The 14200-nt window shown below is 44.5% G+C and overlaps 2 protein-coding genes across 2 annotated transcripts; one reads left to right on the top strand and one right to left on the bottom strand.

Moving 5' to 3' along the window:
* The first annotated feature begins 5488 nt into the window (after window positions 1-5488).
* On the top strand, window positions 5489-7582 carry tmem223 (transmembrane protein 223). Its single transcript, XM_036524633.1, has 3 exons — window positions 5489-6322; window positions 6556-7380; window positions 7458-7582. Exons 1-2 carry the CDS (start codon window positions 5833-5835, stop codon window positions 6852-6854), a joined length of 789 nt encoding a protein of 262 aa, XP_036380526.1. The 5' UTR covers window positions 5489-5832; the 3' UTR covers window positions 6855-7380; window positions 7458-7582.
* Window positions 7583-7700: 118 nt separating this feature from the next.
* LOC118774979 (protein YIF1A-like) lies at window positions 7701-13882 on the bottom strand. Its single transcript, XM_036524632.1, has 8 exons — window positions 13715-13882; window positions 12196-12419; window positions 11894-11998; window positions 10540-10618; window positions 10068-10125; window positions 9365-9520; window positions 8582-8675; window positions 7701-8083 (listed from the first exon to the last, which is right to left on the bottom strand). The coding sequence occupies exons 1-8, from the start codon at window positions 13743-13745 to the stop codon at window positions 7925-7927; spliced, it is 906 nt and encodes a 301-aa protein (XP_036380525.1). The 5' UTR covers window positions 13746-13882; the 3' UTR covers window positions 7701-7924.
* Between the last annotated feature and the right edge of the window lie 318 nt (window positions 13883-14200).

Below are 14200 nucleotides of genomic sequence, written 5' to 3' on the forward strand. Positions count from 1 at the left end.
GCAGCGTAACACCTGGAATCAAAAAAAAAAACTTAAATTATGCATTTTCATAATATGACACAGCAGGCCTTGCGGCTCTCCAGGACCAGTATTGCCAAACTCTGCAGAAGACATATGATGCAAGCACCTTAGCCATAAGTGATTGTCCAGTCATACAGGGCATTATAGATACACGACAGAGTTTCTATTGTGCCCATTAAGAAAATTGTGGTTATTTCAAAACTGCACTGACATAGCATGTTCATGGCAAGACTGTCAACAGCAGGAATGGACTGTGTGTGTATGTGAGAGAGAGAGAGAGAGAGAGAGAGAGAGAGAGAGAGAGAGAGAGAGAGAGAGAGAGAGAGAGAGAGAGATGGTGACCCACACTTTGCTCATTATAAAGTTGATCTTTCACACATGGATGCCTCCTAATCACACAGGAGGTTACCATTATTTACTTGTGTCTTGTGAGTAAATGTAATATGCACACAAAACAAAGAGACACAGTCTTTTGCTCCAAGAGACTCACTTATAATTAATCTTAAAATCAAACAAGAGGACTGAATTTCAAGATAAAATGTGAGCAACAATTTGATTAAGTCTAAAATTGTTAAAGGTGATTAAACAATAAATGGATAAGCAGCAGCTTTGCATATGGGTGGGCGGCTGGCTATATTTTAAATGCTATACCCTTGTGTCGTGGTCTTTGTAGATTGCGAAATACCTGCATTTCACCTGTGTACATTCAACCTTAGAACAAATTGCTCAGTTTGAACGGAACAACAGCCAGAAGTATCTCCAGAGCTCTAGCACCACTGATGTCTTGCCCAGGGTCTGGCAGAGAATTGCAAAGAGTAGTGTATGAAAGAGGGAATTTCCAGTCAAATCTCATCAAACCAGAAAGTCACAGTGGAAGTTGGGGCTCTTGGGGAGACAGAGGTAAATATTGATTATTGTGGCAGTTGATTGACAAAATAAAGGGTATAAAAGCCTTCGACATTCAAGAATGTCCATACGGTGAGCACACAGACTGTGTGAATTACTGTGAAACACCCTGAAGCCAGCTTTTACGTGTACTCTTCACGGCTCACTTACTGATTGACTTTGCTGGAAGTTAGGGGTACGTTCGATGTAAGCAGTTTTAGCTCGCTAGTTCGAAAACATTCTTTTCTAAGCGCAGTCCCATCGCCAAAACACTGGGGCTTGAATGTGCAAGCGAGCACGAGGGTGTATTTTTTGTATTGGAAGAACTAGCTGTCCGTCATTATAATCCTAAATATTTAGTCAATACCGCTGCAGTGTCTCCTCACGTGGATACACCCCACAATCTCTCCGCAATACCGCATTTTTTTCGAACGAGCACATTGTGCGTTACAGTCCGTCGCTGTTCCTATGCGAATGTCATCTACATCATCACCCTCTCGCTCTCTCTCTCTCTCTCTCTCTCTCTCTCTCTCTCCCTGTAAGGTTAGTTGAACTCGTTTCCAAATAAGGAAGCGAATGCTGGCGGCGGTGCACGCGCCTCACCCCACCTCGCGCACACCAGGCGGCTCGCGACGCCGAGCGCCATATAAGGTAATAAGGGCCCTGCGCTCAAAATTCAACGCCAGAAGGAAGAAAGAGAGGGAGCATTGTACAGCCGAAAAAAAAGGAATGAGACACGGCGAGGAGGAGGGGAACAGGGATTAGTGACAGAGGGAAAGGGAGAGACAAAAGAGAACGAAAGAAGGCGGGGTAAAGGGCAACGTATGCAGACAATGTATGACAGAGGGTGCAGTTTCAGTCAAAGATGAGCTGGCACTTTTGTGATCGCATTCATCCATTCGATACGATTGAATGTTTTTTTTCCACGATAATTTATTCATTTCAGTTGTGTGTGCTGGCTTTACTGGATTTGCTACAGCATATCTTACGAACTATAGCACGATAGATCGCTGAAGGATGGATAGATGATCATGTTTTCAACACAGACACATATCTCCTCGATACTACCCGGAGATTACATACTTAGCAACACGAACACAGGAAGATCGAATCACGCAGCGTTTATGCACACAAAGCCTAGACTAAAGGTTACGTGGAACAGTGATGTTTATTTTAGACAAAATGCTGCTCCCTAGTGTGTGGAGAGAGAACAGACACCATGCAGTTTTTTTATGAGATATGTTAGACGCAATTTAACCTCTCTTTAGGCATCAATCGTAATATCAGTATGTAACAAAAGATGTATATTGACCAAATTTGAGCTCCTTGGTAACAAGAATTTGGTTGGTTTTTGGCCAAAACTGAATCCGTACAATGCCTTTACAACATTAAGATTAAAATTAAAATATAACAATATTACATTTTTTTCAGCATGAAATATAACCCAGTATGTCATTTCTTATGTATTTTGTTCCTGTCTAATTAGGTATATGAATGAATATGGAGGACGCAATGTGTATTTATTTATCAGGTCACTTTTTGTGTTGATGTTGTGATAATATTTTACCTTGTCACCAGGACACTTGCTTTCATAGATGTCCATCTGTGTTAGAGTGTGTTAGACTCTAAATACAAACATGCTTGTGCACACACATGTATAATTTGTTAGCCTTTCTTGCTTCAGAGCTGCTGGCTTGCACTGTGGTCAGAGAGAGCAAGACACGGCTGATCTGTACAGCAAGTGTGGATGAACAAATCAGGGAGGGCAGGGGTGGTGTAGATGCTATGCCCTTAAACACAGTCCCTGGATGCTGGTGTGTACAGTGGCTTCAGAGGCTTTTTGCACACACACTGATGAGCCAAAACATTATGACCACCTGCCTAATATGCTGTTGGTCCTCCGTGTGCCACCAAAACAGCGCTGACCCGCCGAGGCATGGACTCTACAAGACCCCTGAAGGTGTCTTGTGGTATCTGGCACCAAAACAATAGCAGCAGATCCTTCAAGTCCTGTAAGTTGCAAGGTGGAGCCGCTGTGGATCGGACTTGTCGGTCCAGCAGGGCAACACCTTGAACACTTCATCATGTTCCTCAAACCATTCCTGAACAGTGTGCAGTGCATTATCCTGCTGAAAGAGGCCACTGCCATCAGGGAATACCATTGTCATGAAGGGGTGTACCTGGTCTGCAGTGATGTTTAGGTAGGTGGCACGTGTCAAATTGACATCCACATGAATGGCCGGACCCAGGGTTTCCCAGCAGAACATTTCCCAGAGCATCACACTACCTCCACTGGCTTGTCGTCTTCCCACAGTGCATCCTGCTGCCATCAGTTCCCTGGGTAAATGGCGCACACGTACACGGCCATCCATATTGATCTAAAAGAAAATCGGACCAGGTGACCTTCTTCCACTGCTCCAAGGTCCACTTCTGATGCTTGTGTGCCCATTGTCGGTGCTTTTGATGGTGGATGGGGTCATCATGGGCACTCTGACCAGTCTGCAGCTACGCAGCCCCATACACAGCAGGGTGCGATACACTGTGTGTTGACACATTCTTCCCGTAGCCATCATTAAAATTTTCTGTGACTTGTGCCACAGTAGACCTTGTGTCAGTTCGGACTAGATGGGATAGCCTTCATTGCCCTTGCACATTGATGAGCCTTGGGCGCCCAACACCCTGTCACCGGATTGTGGTTTGTCCCTCCTCGGACCACTGTCGGTAGGTACTCACCACTGCTGACCAGGAGCACCCCACAAGCCTTGCTGTTTCAGAGATGCTCTGACCCAGTCATCTAGCCATAACAATTTGGCCCTTGTCAAAGTCACTCAGGTCTTTACTCCTGCCCATTTCTCCTGCATTCAACACGTTGACTATGAGAACTGATTGTTCGCTTACACATCTAATCTACCCAGACCATGACATGTGCCCTTGTTTGGAGATGATCAACGTTATTCGCTTCACCTGTGAGTGGTCATGATGTTTTGGCTCATCAGTGTATATATGTAATCTGAAATGTATTAAATGTACAATTTTGTCTCTACAACTTGATTGGAGTCCACTGTATGTGACAAATGTGGAAGAGATCCTTGCCCACGTTAACCTCCAATATCATTACCAGTGAAGCTAAAGGTAATTTGCTGCTAGCTCCACAGGCAATGACACTAGCTAACCAATTCTCAGCAAGTGACGTCACCACTGAAACTGCTCTGTTACCAGCTTTATGTAGGACTCACACAAGCAACTAATTGCAGCTCTGCTGCATGTAGACAGGCAGGTATCTGTAGCATTGAGTCAAGGATGGCGGGTCGTCCCTCTCGGTAGCTGCAGATATGTGTTTGGAGTCACAAACAATGTGGCATTACCTCATACAGGACCACTTGCAGACACATCCGTCTCACCCAGCTGCTGCCCTGATACCAGTGACCTAAATTTCTCTGGCACTGAGACGAGAGCTCCTTTCAACACAGGTGTGTCATGCCCTGGGCAGTAACATTTCCTCCGCTGAATGCTTTGCAAACACAGATACCAGCACAGGTGAGCTTCAGTAGGTATTATGACACATAGGTTAGGCAGGGCTGGGGGGTAGTTGGGGGCAGGGAAGGCACTGCTGCACAGAGAGAGGCCGGGAGAAAGAGCCGAGCAGGGTGTGCGGCACACAGAGAGAGTTGAGTCTGCTTTACAGAACACAAAGCCTCTTTGACTTCTGTCCCCAAAGGCAGCAGCCATTAGGTTTTGCATTACTCTGTAAAGTTTTAAAAAAAGAAGGAAAGGAAACCAGTGGAGTTTTATCCAATTTATCGACTTGAATATCACATTAGGCCACAGATGGCTAGCAGCAAAGTGCAGCGCTAGGGAGCAGGGGCTTGCAACACAAAGGTCGCTGGTTTGATTTCCAGATGGGACACTGCTGTTGTATCCTTGGGAAAGGTACTTAACCTGAGTTGCTTTAGTAAATATCCAGCTGCACGAGTAAATGATTTAAAATTTAAAAAAACAAAAAAAAAGTTATACAAGTTGCTCTGGATTAGAGAATCTGCAAGAGCAAATTGAATGTAGGTACAACGCAATCAGGGCACTGTTCAGTGAAAAGTGTTGAGTCTGAGACACAGATGCTACATGACACATGTTTGAATGCGGTCAGTTGTGTTTTCTATGCACCGTTTTTCTTGGAATGTTAGTAGACTCACTTCTGGATAAGAAAGTCTACTGACAAAAGTGACAAAATGTACATGTACATAACATTGTCCTAACTTGCACTATATTGTACACTACCCTACATGACTGAGTCTCCCATTGGTACCCAAAGGAGATCAAAAACACTCTTGAAGTAAGAAAAGGTGACTTCTGAGGTCACAGCTTTTGCCACTGCATCAGTTTTCTCAAATTTTCACAATACTGTTCACATTTTTATCTGACAGCCTTTCACAATTTTAACTGACAGTCTGTGGACTGTTACAGGGATCTCTGTACTCTAAGAAAGTTGTAACATGTACTGTCTAAGATGGGGTGACAGCTGTATTTGTCATAATGTGCTCTTTGTATGTATTATTTATTTTTGCCAGTGTGTGACTTGGCTCTTGAGCTAGAGCAGACACCACCCTGATAGCTGGACTCATAGAAAAAACAGGAAATTGGAACATGCTGAACAGCAAATGACTCACGCCGTCACTCACTCGAAACAGCATGCCTTAGAAACAAGGCGAACACGTATTCCTCCGTTATGGACCGCGAAGGCTTCTGTAAATTGACCAAACATGGCGCATGCCTGTATGGTAAGTTGAGGTCTTGCTCAACGGAGTCAATCAGCCTTATTTTGCTGTATGAAGAAAAAAACAGGATGTATTAGTGGGTTATATAAAATGAAATAAATGAGAAGAGATTAGCTGGGTTTTAGAACAAAGGAGAAAACGCAAACGAAACAAAATGTGGGTTCAGTATTTGCTATCCGGTGGCAATGGCTGTCCTTGTTTTGTAACCAGGCGCTGTATGCAGTTTCTTTTCCGACATCGCGTGTCAAATGCAGATTTTTTCCATTCAAAAACGTTCAGTATTGGAGTTCTGAATTCATCTACCCGCCTGCAAGCCAACACACTCAAGCGGCGCCTTCACACCACGAGCCTACATTGGAACGCGACTCCCATCCGTTTCCACGTCACGTCCACTGCGGTGGCTAAAGACGTGATCCTGTTCGAGCACGACCGAACAAGGTTCTTTCGGCTGCTATCACTGTTCTGTGCGGGTCAGCTCCTCTTCTGGACCTACCTGGCCCACTTCGCGTTCACCAGTCTCCGGGACACGCGGAGTGCTAAGTCACGGGAGGACACTGCAATTGCAGGGGGGCTTTTCGGTGTAGAGGCGAATTTAGGCTCTAATTCGTGGAGATACGGATTCACCGTTGCTTGCCTGGCTGTGGGTGAGTCCGTTTCTAATTATGTACTGTTCTCCACTCTTAGTGAGGCTAACCAGACAGTGGTCTTGATATTGGTGATCTTACTAGTAGTCAGTTAAACCTGTGCCCAACCCTTGTCCCTCAGTGCACTCATGTACTGCAGTGTAAAATGCCTGTCAACGAGTGTTTATATTCAGTGTTCTGTGCTTGACGTTTACCCTTCTCTCTCTCTCTAATGCGCACAAACACACAAACAGGTGGAGCAATTGTGGGCCTTGGGGTTGTCTTCTGCTGTCGCTCTGTCAGCCAGGTGATCTTGCACAAAGGTGGTGGAGCGGTCACCGTGGCGACGCAGTCACCCCTGGGATTGGACAAGGCCAGACGCCTGACCGTGCCTCTAGCCCAAGTGGCCTGTTATGCCCACAGACAGGAGTCTCCCTCTTTCATTCCTCTCCGGGTCAAAGGTCATAGGTTATACTTCCTGCTCGATAAGGAGGGGACTCTGAACAATCCCAAACTGTTTGATATTACTGTAGGTGCATACAGGCCACTCTGAGTGTGTGTATGTGTTAGTCCTCCATTTGTCATATCCTCATTGTGTTCAGTTTTTGTAACTTGTAGATAAGTCTTGGCAGAGTGCAAAGTGTAAATCAGATGTCAAAGCTGTGTACGGCTCTTCTTAGATAAATGGAACAAGTTATTTAAACCCACACAAGTTGAAAAGACATTTTGTGATGGAACTTTACAGCAAAATTCAGTAAGAAAATTAAAGCGAGAAAATAAGTTTCAAAGCCGTTTATTTTATAAAAAAAACCTCACCAGACCTTTCTTGCAAAGACAGAAACCGGGAGAGACAGCAGTGCTGAGTACTATCAGTCAGTTGGTATTTCTCTGCTACACTGATTATTAGTGTCCTCTGTACTTCTCTTCATCTACACATGTTCTACACACTTAAATGTGTACTGGGCTCTTTGGTAAGGCGTCCGGTTGAGAACACTGTCAGTGTATGGAAGACAAAATGGCTTTCCCCAGACATCTTCCACTAGGAATGATTTGTGGTAAACAAACAGAAGCATCTGGAGGTGGTGGGGGGGGGGGGGGGGGGGAGTGGGGGCAAGATTTATAAAGCATAGATTACCTAGGCCCTGCAGGATTCCAGTCCTCAAGTAGCATTCTGAGTAAGCTGTGGGAGGAAGGTAGAAACAGCTACCTGGGTACTGCAGTCCTCCTGTGTAGAATAAATACCTGCATCCCCCCACAAAGAACTCCTGCTTGCTTACCATGGATTAGTCCCAGTCTTGTGGAGTAAGCAGGTTTGTCTTTCCCTATTTGATTTTTCCAAGGTGCAGGCACAGTTCTCACCTTGTATAAATACCTGCGGAGGAGCAGAGGCCCTTACTCTGTTGTATTGCCAAAACATCAGTGCCACTTTCACAGATTGTATTTGTCAATAAATGAGTGTCTCAGTGAGTCAGTTGCAGGTCACTCAATGGTCCAAACCCAACAGCTGCATTAACTTCACATCCAGCAATATGCCCCTATTAACCTCTTTCAGCCAAGCAGACGCTAACAGCACCATTACTGTCGTTCCTGGGTCTGTAGTTTGTCAGTACCATGTGGCTCAGGTCACTTGACCAGGTGAGAGGTCAACCAGTAGATGATGATTGGCTGAAAGGCAGCGGTTGCCACGGTGATGTACAGGCGGAGCTGTGGCTTGGCACTGGCCCCAGGACCCATGGCATCTGAGGAGAGCGAGGAGAGAATCTTCATCCGGAGGGAGCGGACCTGAGAGGGTAAAAACAACACAAACGCATTCACGTTGTACTGACGCTGTACAAGTCTGATCTGTTGTAGCAGTAGGCAGCCCTGATCCTGGAGTGGCAGCAGATGCTTTTGGGTTTTGTTCCACCTGATGTCTTAATCATGTAATTGGTTTATTCCACTAAAGTAATGCAGGTGATTAAGTCCTGGACATGCTCCACTTTTCACCAAATACACATGCTTAGCTGCAATCATTTTGCATGGTAGTGAATCCAATTATGTGATTTGATTATTTATTCTTGCACAAGGACAAAATGGAGAGAGTGGGCAAAACAATGCACTGCAAAGCTTTTTTCTTTGACTGACTCATTTGTGCAAGTCTGAGTACTCAACTAAATGAGTTAAGCCTGTGTTCAGAAAAACACTAGAATATAAGCTACACATGTGAGTGCTAAGCCACAAGCTGGGCAATTACAGTACAGTGGTACAACAGTTTCCATGCAATACCATGCTATTACTTACAAGGAAGTACATAAGGGCACAGGAGGAGTAGGCCAAAACCAGGAAATACCCATCACTACCAAACATCAGGCCACCCAGCATCGTGAGGACCATCCTAACAGAGAGAAAATGGCATGATGGGAAATGAAGTTCTGTCACTGAACACTGTGCCTAATATTTTATTTAACATTTATTTGCTTATCAGACTTGCTTGGTGTGTAGACCTGGATATTTAAGTATGGTTCAATTTCATATTTGTGAGTGCAGGTATTGCTTTTCACAGAAGAGCCCAATTTGAAATTATTTTTTGGCCTACTCTTTGGTAATCAATGTCTCTTTCCAAAAACCAGAACGCATTTCACATCTGAATAAAGAGGACAGTATCAAACTACCTCACTGAGTCTGCTGGGAACTGGAGGCAGAGAGCAGCAACACTGAAGGCATCACTGTCTCTCACATGCAATGTTACCAAGTAATAACTTCCCTATAAAATATAAATGGATTGAATGTTCTGAAACAGCCACCTAAACACGCTTTGACAATCTCATATTGAGATAAACTGTACTGTGAGATAGACCTGGATACTTGGGGCTATAAAGCCAGTTCCTTATCCTCTGTTTTGTGAAGGCTGGTGATACAGGGGATATGAGTACACACAGCTAAAGTGACAAAGTGACTAAATATGGCTATAATATATCTGTGAGAATGCATCACAGCTGGACGGGACCTATAACACAAGATTCAGCAGGTAAGACCGACAAAGAGAGACACAGAGAGGCAGAATCACCATTTCCAGCTCCTCACCCCACATATTTGTATCCGCTGTAGGCGAGGAGGTCAAAGGTCGAGAGGTCAGAGTGCACAGTGAGCAGGTACAGGGAGAGTGTCAGAGCTATGACCTCAATGATGACCCAGGCCAGGGCTGTGCTAGCACATAACCCCAGAACCTCTGGGCTGAACCTGGAGAGAGACATTATCAGGGCCTTATTATGCACATAGTACATAAATATTTGTCAGTGTTATAAGTACTGTTTACCATCTTTAAATCATTACACTACAAGCATTTAATAGATGCTCCTATCCAGAGTGACTTCCAGCACGAGAGAACAGAAGAGTATTCATCCACGTTACATGAGCAACAGTTCCAGGCCTGGTTAACTCCCAGAGTTGAATCACTTTTCAATAATTGACCTCATCCTAAGAGATTTATCAATCCCCTGTTCTATTCATCAGTAGAGAGGATGAGTGACAGATATCTAACTGTGCCAGCAGGTATTGTAAAGCAGTATAACTTGGATTAAACAAATCGCCTCAGCGCACACAGAGTAACAGATTTTTCCCTTTAATGCCAGTGACACTGAACAATAAGGAATCATGGGCAATCACAGGCAAACACCCCTCCCACATAACTGGTTCTGGTTTTTCTGAGTGCTCTGAGTTTGGTCATTAGAGTAACCGCCTGTAGGCCGTGGTGACCGTGACCATGTGCTGAGCAGGGGAACTGTACCTCCTCTGGATGCCCAGGGCCATGCCTGTCAGCAGAATGTAGGTGAGGAACCCCATTACTGCAAGCAAAGGAGACACAAACAGAGGACCTTAGCTCAATGCGATCATCTGCCTAAATGACAGAGAAGAGAGATGTGCTCTTGATGTGTTATTTTTGGCTGCCACGGGTTTTGTGTCCTCAAAAGAATGAGGAATTATTTCTGCAATATTTTGCTGTATGCTACTTTCAAGTGTCCTACTAGGCCTGATCCCACTCCTTGGCTTTAATTGTTAATGTAAGATGTGCTCTGTGAAGCGCTCAGTTAAAATTCTCCCATAATGAGCTCTACATCAGATCAAACCATGGAGTGAGATCCACAGGGCTGTGCATTGAATGCACGCTTTAAAAGGAACAGAGAGAGCACTGAGAAACCAGTCACGCCTACGATTCTGATTCAGTATGTCTCATGGGCCTGAGCTGGAGCTGGACTCACAGGGGATGTAGAGGTCGGGCGCATTGACGTCATGACGGGGTGTCAGTGGGCTGTCTCTGTGGTAACGCACCTCCCAGTCCTAATGATGTCAACACACAAGAAGCCAATGGTGAAGCACAGACAACACACACACACAGAGCTATTGCAACAAATCGCCATTCTTAATATTGTCAATGAAACGTTAAGGGCAAACATAAGACTATCTAAGACTATTTTCCAGCAATATTTAGATACCTGTGAAACTGGGCAACCTGGAAGATACCCACTGCAGTGAACACCAATGCTAACAACTCTGGGTCAGGACAAATTAACAAATTAACAAATTACATTTGTTAGCCACATCAGCAAAATGATATTGTCAAACCTCACAATACATGACTTCAATCTAGTGACATAGCAAGAAACTTTTTCCACTGTAAATTTTTAAAGAGAACATCTGCAGGGGATAGTTTCCATGACTTTTCAAAGACAGTAGAAAATTTGTCAACTTCCCGTGACCTTCCCAAATAAAAATATTTTAGAGGATTTTCAAGGACCTTGGAAACTCTGTGTCAAGTGCAGAAACCTGTTTTGTCTCAGTCACACTGACTAATTCAGAACAATCTGAGCAGAAGGACTGCAAGGCCTGTGGAAAAGTCACCCAGTCAGCTGTTCACTTGTAGTGCCCAACTGCAAGCCACACCAGGACTGTGGATCTTACATTTATGTCTGTCAGTACTTCTGCACAATGTCCTGTATTCTGTATGTTTGTATTCTGTCTGTCTTCCTGTCTGTCAGTGTGGGTGTGTCTTTTTTGTGCATTTGCTTTTGTTTTTGCTTTCAGCCCATCGCCCCACCTCCTGTCCCGCCTATCTGCCCTGCTGCCACACCCACCACCTGAAGCCCATCCTGCACACCTGTTCCCTGTTTACTCATCACCAGTCTGTGTATATATACCCCTCTATCTGCTCTGTTTCTCTGCCAGTTTGTCACAGTGTATTTGTTTGTTTTGTTCCTGCCTGTTTATTTTCTGCTTGCTCTGGTTTTTGGATTTCTGGTTTTGACTCAGACTGTTTTGTTACTTTGGTTTTGGATTGTTCTCAGATAAACACCTGGTTTGTCAACCTGGTCTGCGCCTGGGTCCTTCTCTCTGAAAGCCTGACATCTGTCTACCTCTTAACAACAGACAAGGCCCATCAAACCATCCACATGTTTAACTTAGCAAGAAGTAATCTGCAGAAATGTTTGTGTGTAAGAAAGTGATGCACAGATGAACTAGTCCTCACTGAGCTATGTAACAAACCTCAATGATTGGCAACTTCTGCATCACCTGCGGAAGTGCTGGTCTACGGGACACCGGTTCAGATCAAATCACCTGATGTGTGTAGGGGAACAGGAGGAGCAGCAGTTTCTTCATGACATACTTGGTGTCCACCGCAAAGAAATACTTCAGCTTGTTCACTGACATGAACCTGCTAATCTGAGAGGGCGACAAAGTGAAGATGGATTAAAGCACGTTAATAAACAAAGGCAGCCAATCATACCTTTTATCTTAAATCTCTCTTCTTTGTAGACCAAGCATTCCCTTTTGAAAATGCACTTTCCCCTTCCTCCCCAAACTCCTCCACTCCACTCATCCAAGCTGCACTCCTCCTATCCCATCCCTCTATCCCTCACCTCCTTGTTGACCATATCCTTGCCCTGGAAGGCCAGGGATGAGCCGTACATCATAGCTGCGTTGGCCACAGGGTCCCGGAACAGGTTATTCACCCCTCCCCCACTCCCTGCTCCTCCACTTGTGTAGTACCCTTGCCCGCCCATGGGGGGCGCTGAGGAGCTGGTGTCCTCAAAGAGTAAGGGGTCACCAGCAGGGTGCGCAGTGCGGGCTCTGGGCTTCGCTGCTGGAGAGGGCAACAGGGTGGGGCAGTTAAAGCTCGGGATAGAATAAATGAGTACAGGAGACCCTCACTATTTGTGGGGGTCTGTTCTTTAGATTCCGATGAATGGGGTAGTTCATGGACACTGCATTAAACAAATAGTAAACCAAATGAGCAAAGGGGATTTGATCCAGACTCAAAGAACACCAGAGAGTGTTATAGTTTGCATGGTAATCTGTTGCCAGGGAAAAGACAGTGAAGCTGGATAAGAGGGTACTGCCTGTTGCCAATACTCAAAACAACAAATCACAGATCTGCCAGTCAGGGGAGGTCCTCCTGCACAATCAGTGTACAGCTGGGGATAGGAACACAGACCCCCTGATCAGTGAGTCTTACAGGTTCAACTACCAGACATGGCATAACCACTCTAACTGAAAAGAAAGGAAGTTCATCTGAATTCCCCAGGATATAAGGGGTTTTATAAATAGGTGTCAGACACAATACAATATTCAACATGTTCTTCATTATTTAGTGATGGCAGAATGAGGCTTTGTGAACCCTAAAATTGGTTACACCATCATGTAACTGTGACTCAGATTTTTGTATTTTGCTGTGGAGAGCAAAGTATTTTAATTCAATGAAGTCAATGATTTACATTTTAGTACACCATAGCTCCGAGCTTTCTGATGTTCATGAAGCCTCACTTTCATCACTGCTCACTCCTCTCTCCCAGGATCAATGCACTGACTAGGAATAACAGCAACTACGAAGACTATCAAATGATTACATCGCAATGGTGGACGTCACTTTTACAATGTGTACCGCCATACACTGTCTTACAGTATTTACTGTATTTTATTTGTAGAATCCAATGAACATTTGTTCCGGGTCCCTGACGACTCGCACATTCCATGACTTCCATGTATATTTAATTATCACATGTTCTGTATTGCACTGCGTTACATCAGCAGTGACTGTTTTTAGATATTTATGCTGAATGGCAATACAGCATGAAAACACTACAGTAATGTGTTGAATAGCTGCAAAAAGGACACGGCGAATTGGTAAATTATTGAGTGGAATGTGAGGAATGCCGTGAAATAGGCTAGCACCTCGAGCGGATTATATCGCGTGCTATAGAGGTTTCCAAGGCGATGATAACGCCTGAGAGCAGTTGATCAAAGTGCGTAAACGTACACCCATACGGACACATGCATGCACAAACATCAGCTAACGAACGATATGCTATTGAAATTCAGCACTCTAAGCACGGCTTGCCAATTTGCTCACCAGCGGTTTTTACGGATTTCCATACTTACTTGCACGGTATCCGTGATGTTGAACGTCCATCACTGAATAATAACAGCCACCAACTTGACTTTTAAAAGTAATTAAAAAGTTATTTTGATACGCTGAGCTAGTATTAAGCCTCAATATGTATCATTTTCTATTCAAATTCAATATAATAAATAACTCGGTGACGTTAAACGCAGCCTTAAAGCCACGAAGACCCCCTACTCCTCTCTTGTATGATAGAGCAGTTTTTGCCAGCGTGGCCGGTCTCCTGGATTGCATTGGTCAAAAAGTAGCTAGTATTCATTCAGTACAAGACGGTGATTGGCTGGAATGGAGTTCGGTCCTCCTTGTCGACGTTTCGCAGTGTTTTGACGAAGAAAGTTTGTTTGGTGTATTTGTCTGCACACTTGTGCTTGACACCGCATCAGCCTTACGATTCTTCGCATAACAGTGAATGTATAGGTAACAGGATTATAGGTTGGGTAATACTGATAGTGAGTCTGTTATAG

The sequence above is a fragment of the Megalops cyprinoides genome, chromosome 3, assembly GCF_013368585.1.
Source record: "Megalops cyprinoides isolate fMegCyp1 chromosome 3, fMegCyp1.pri, whole genome shotgun sequence".
Lineage (NCBI taxonomy): Eukaryota > Metazoa > Chordata > Actinopteri > Elopiformes > Megalopidae > Megalops > Megalops cyprinoides.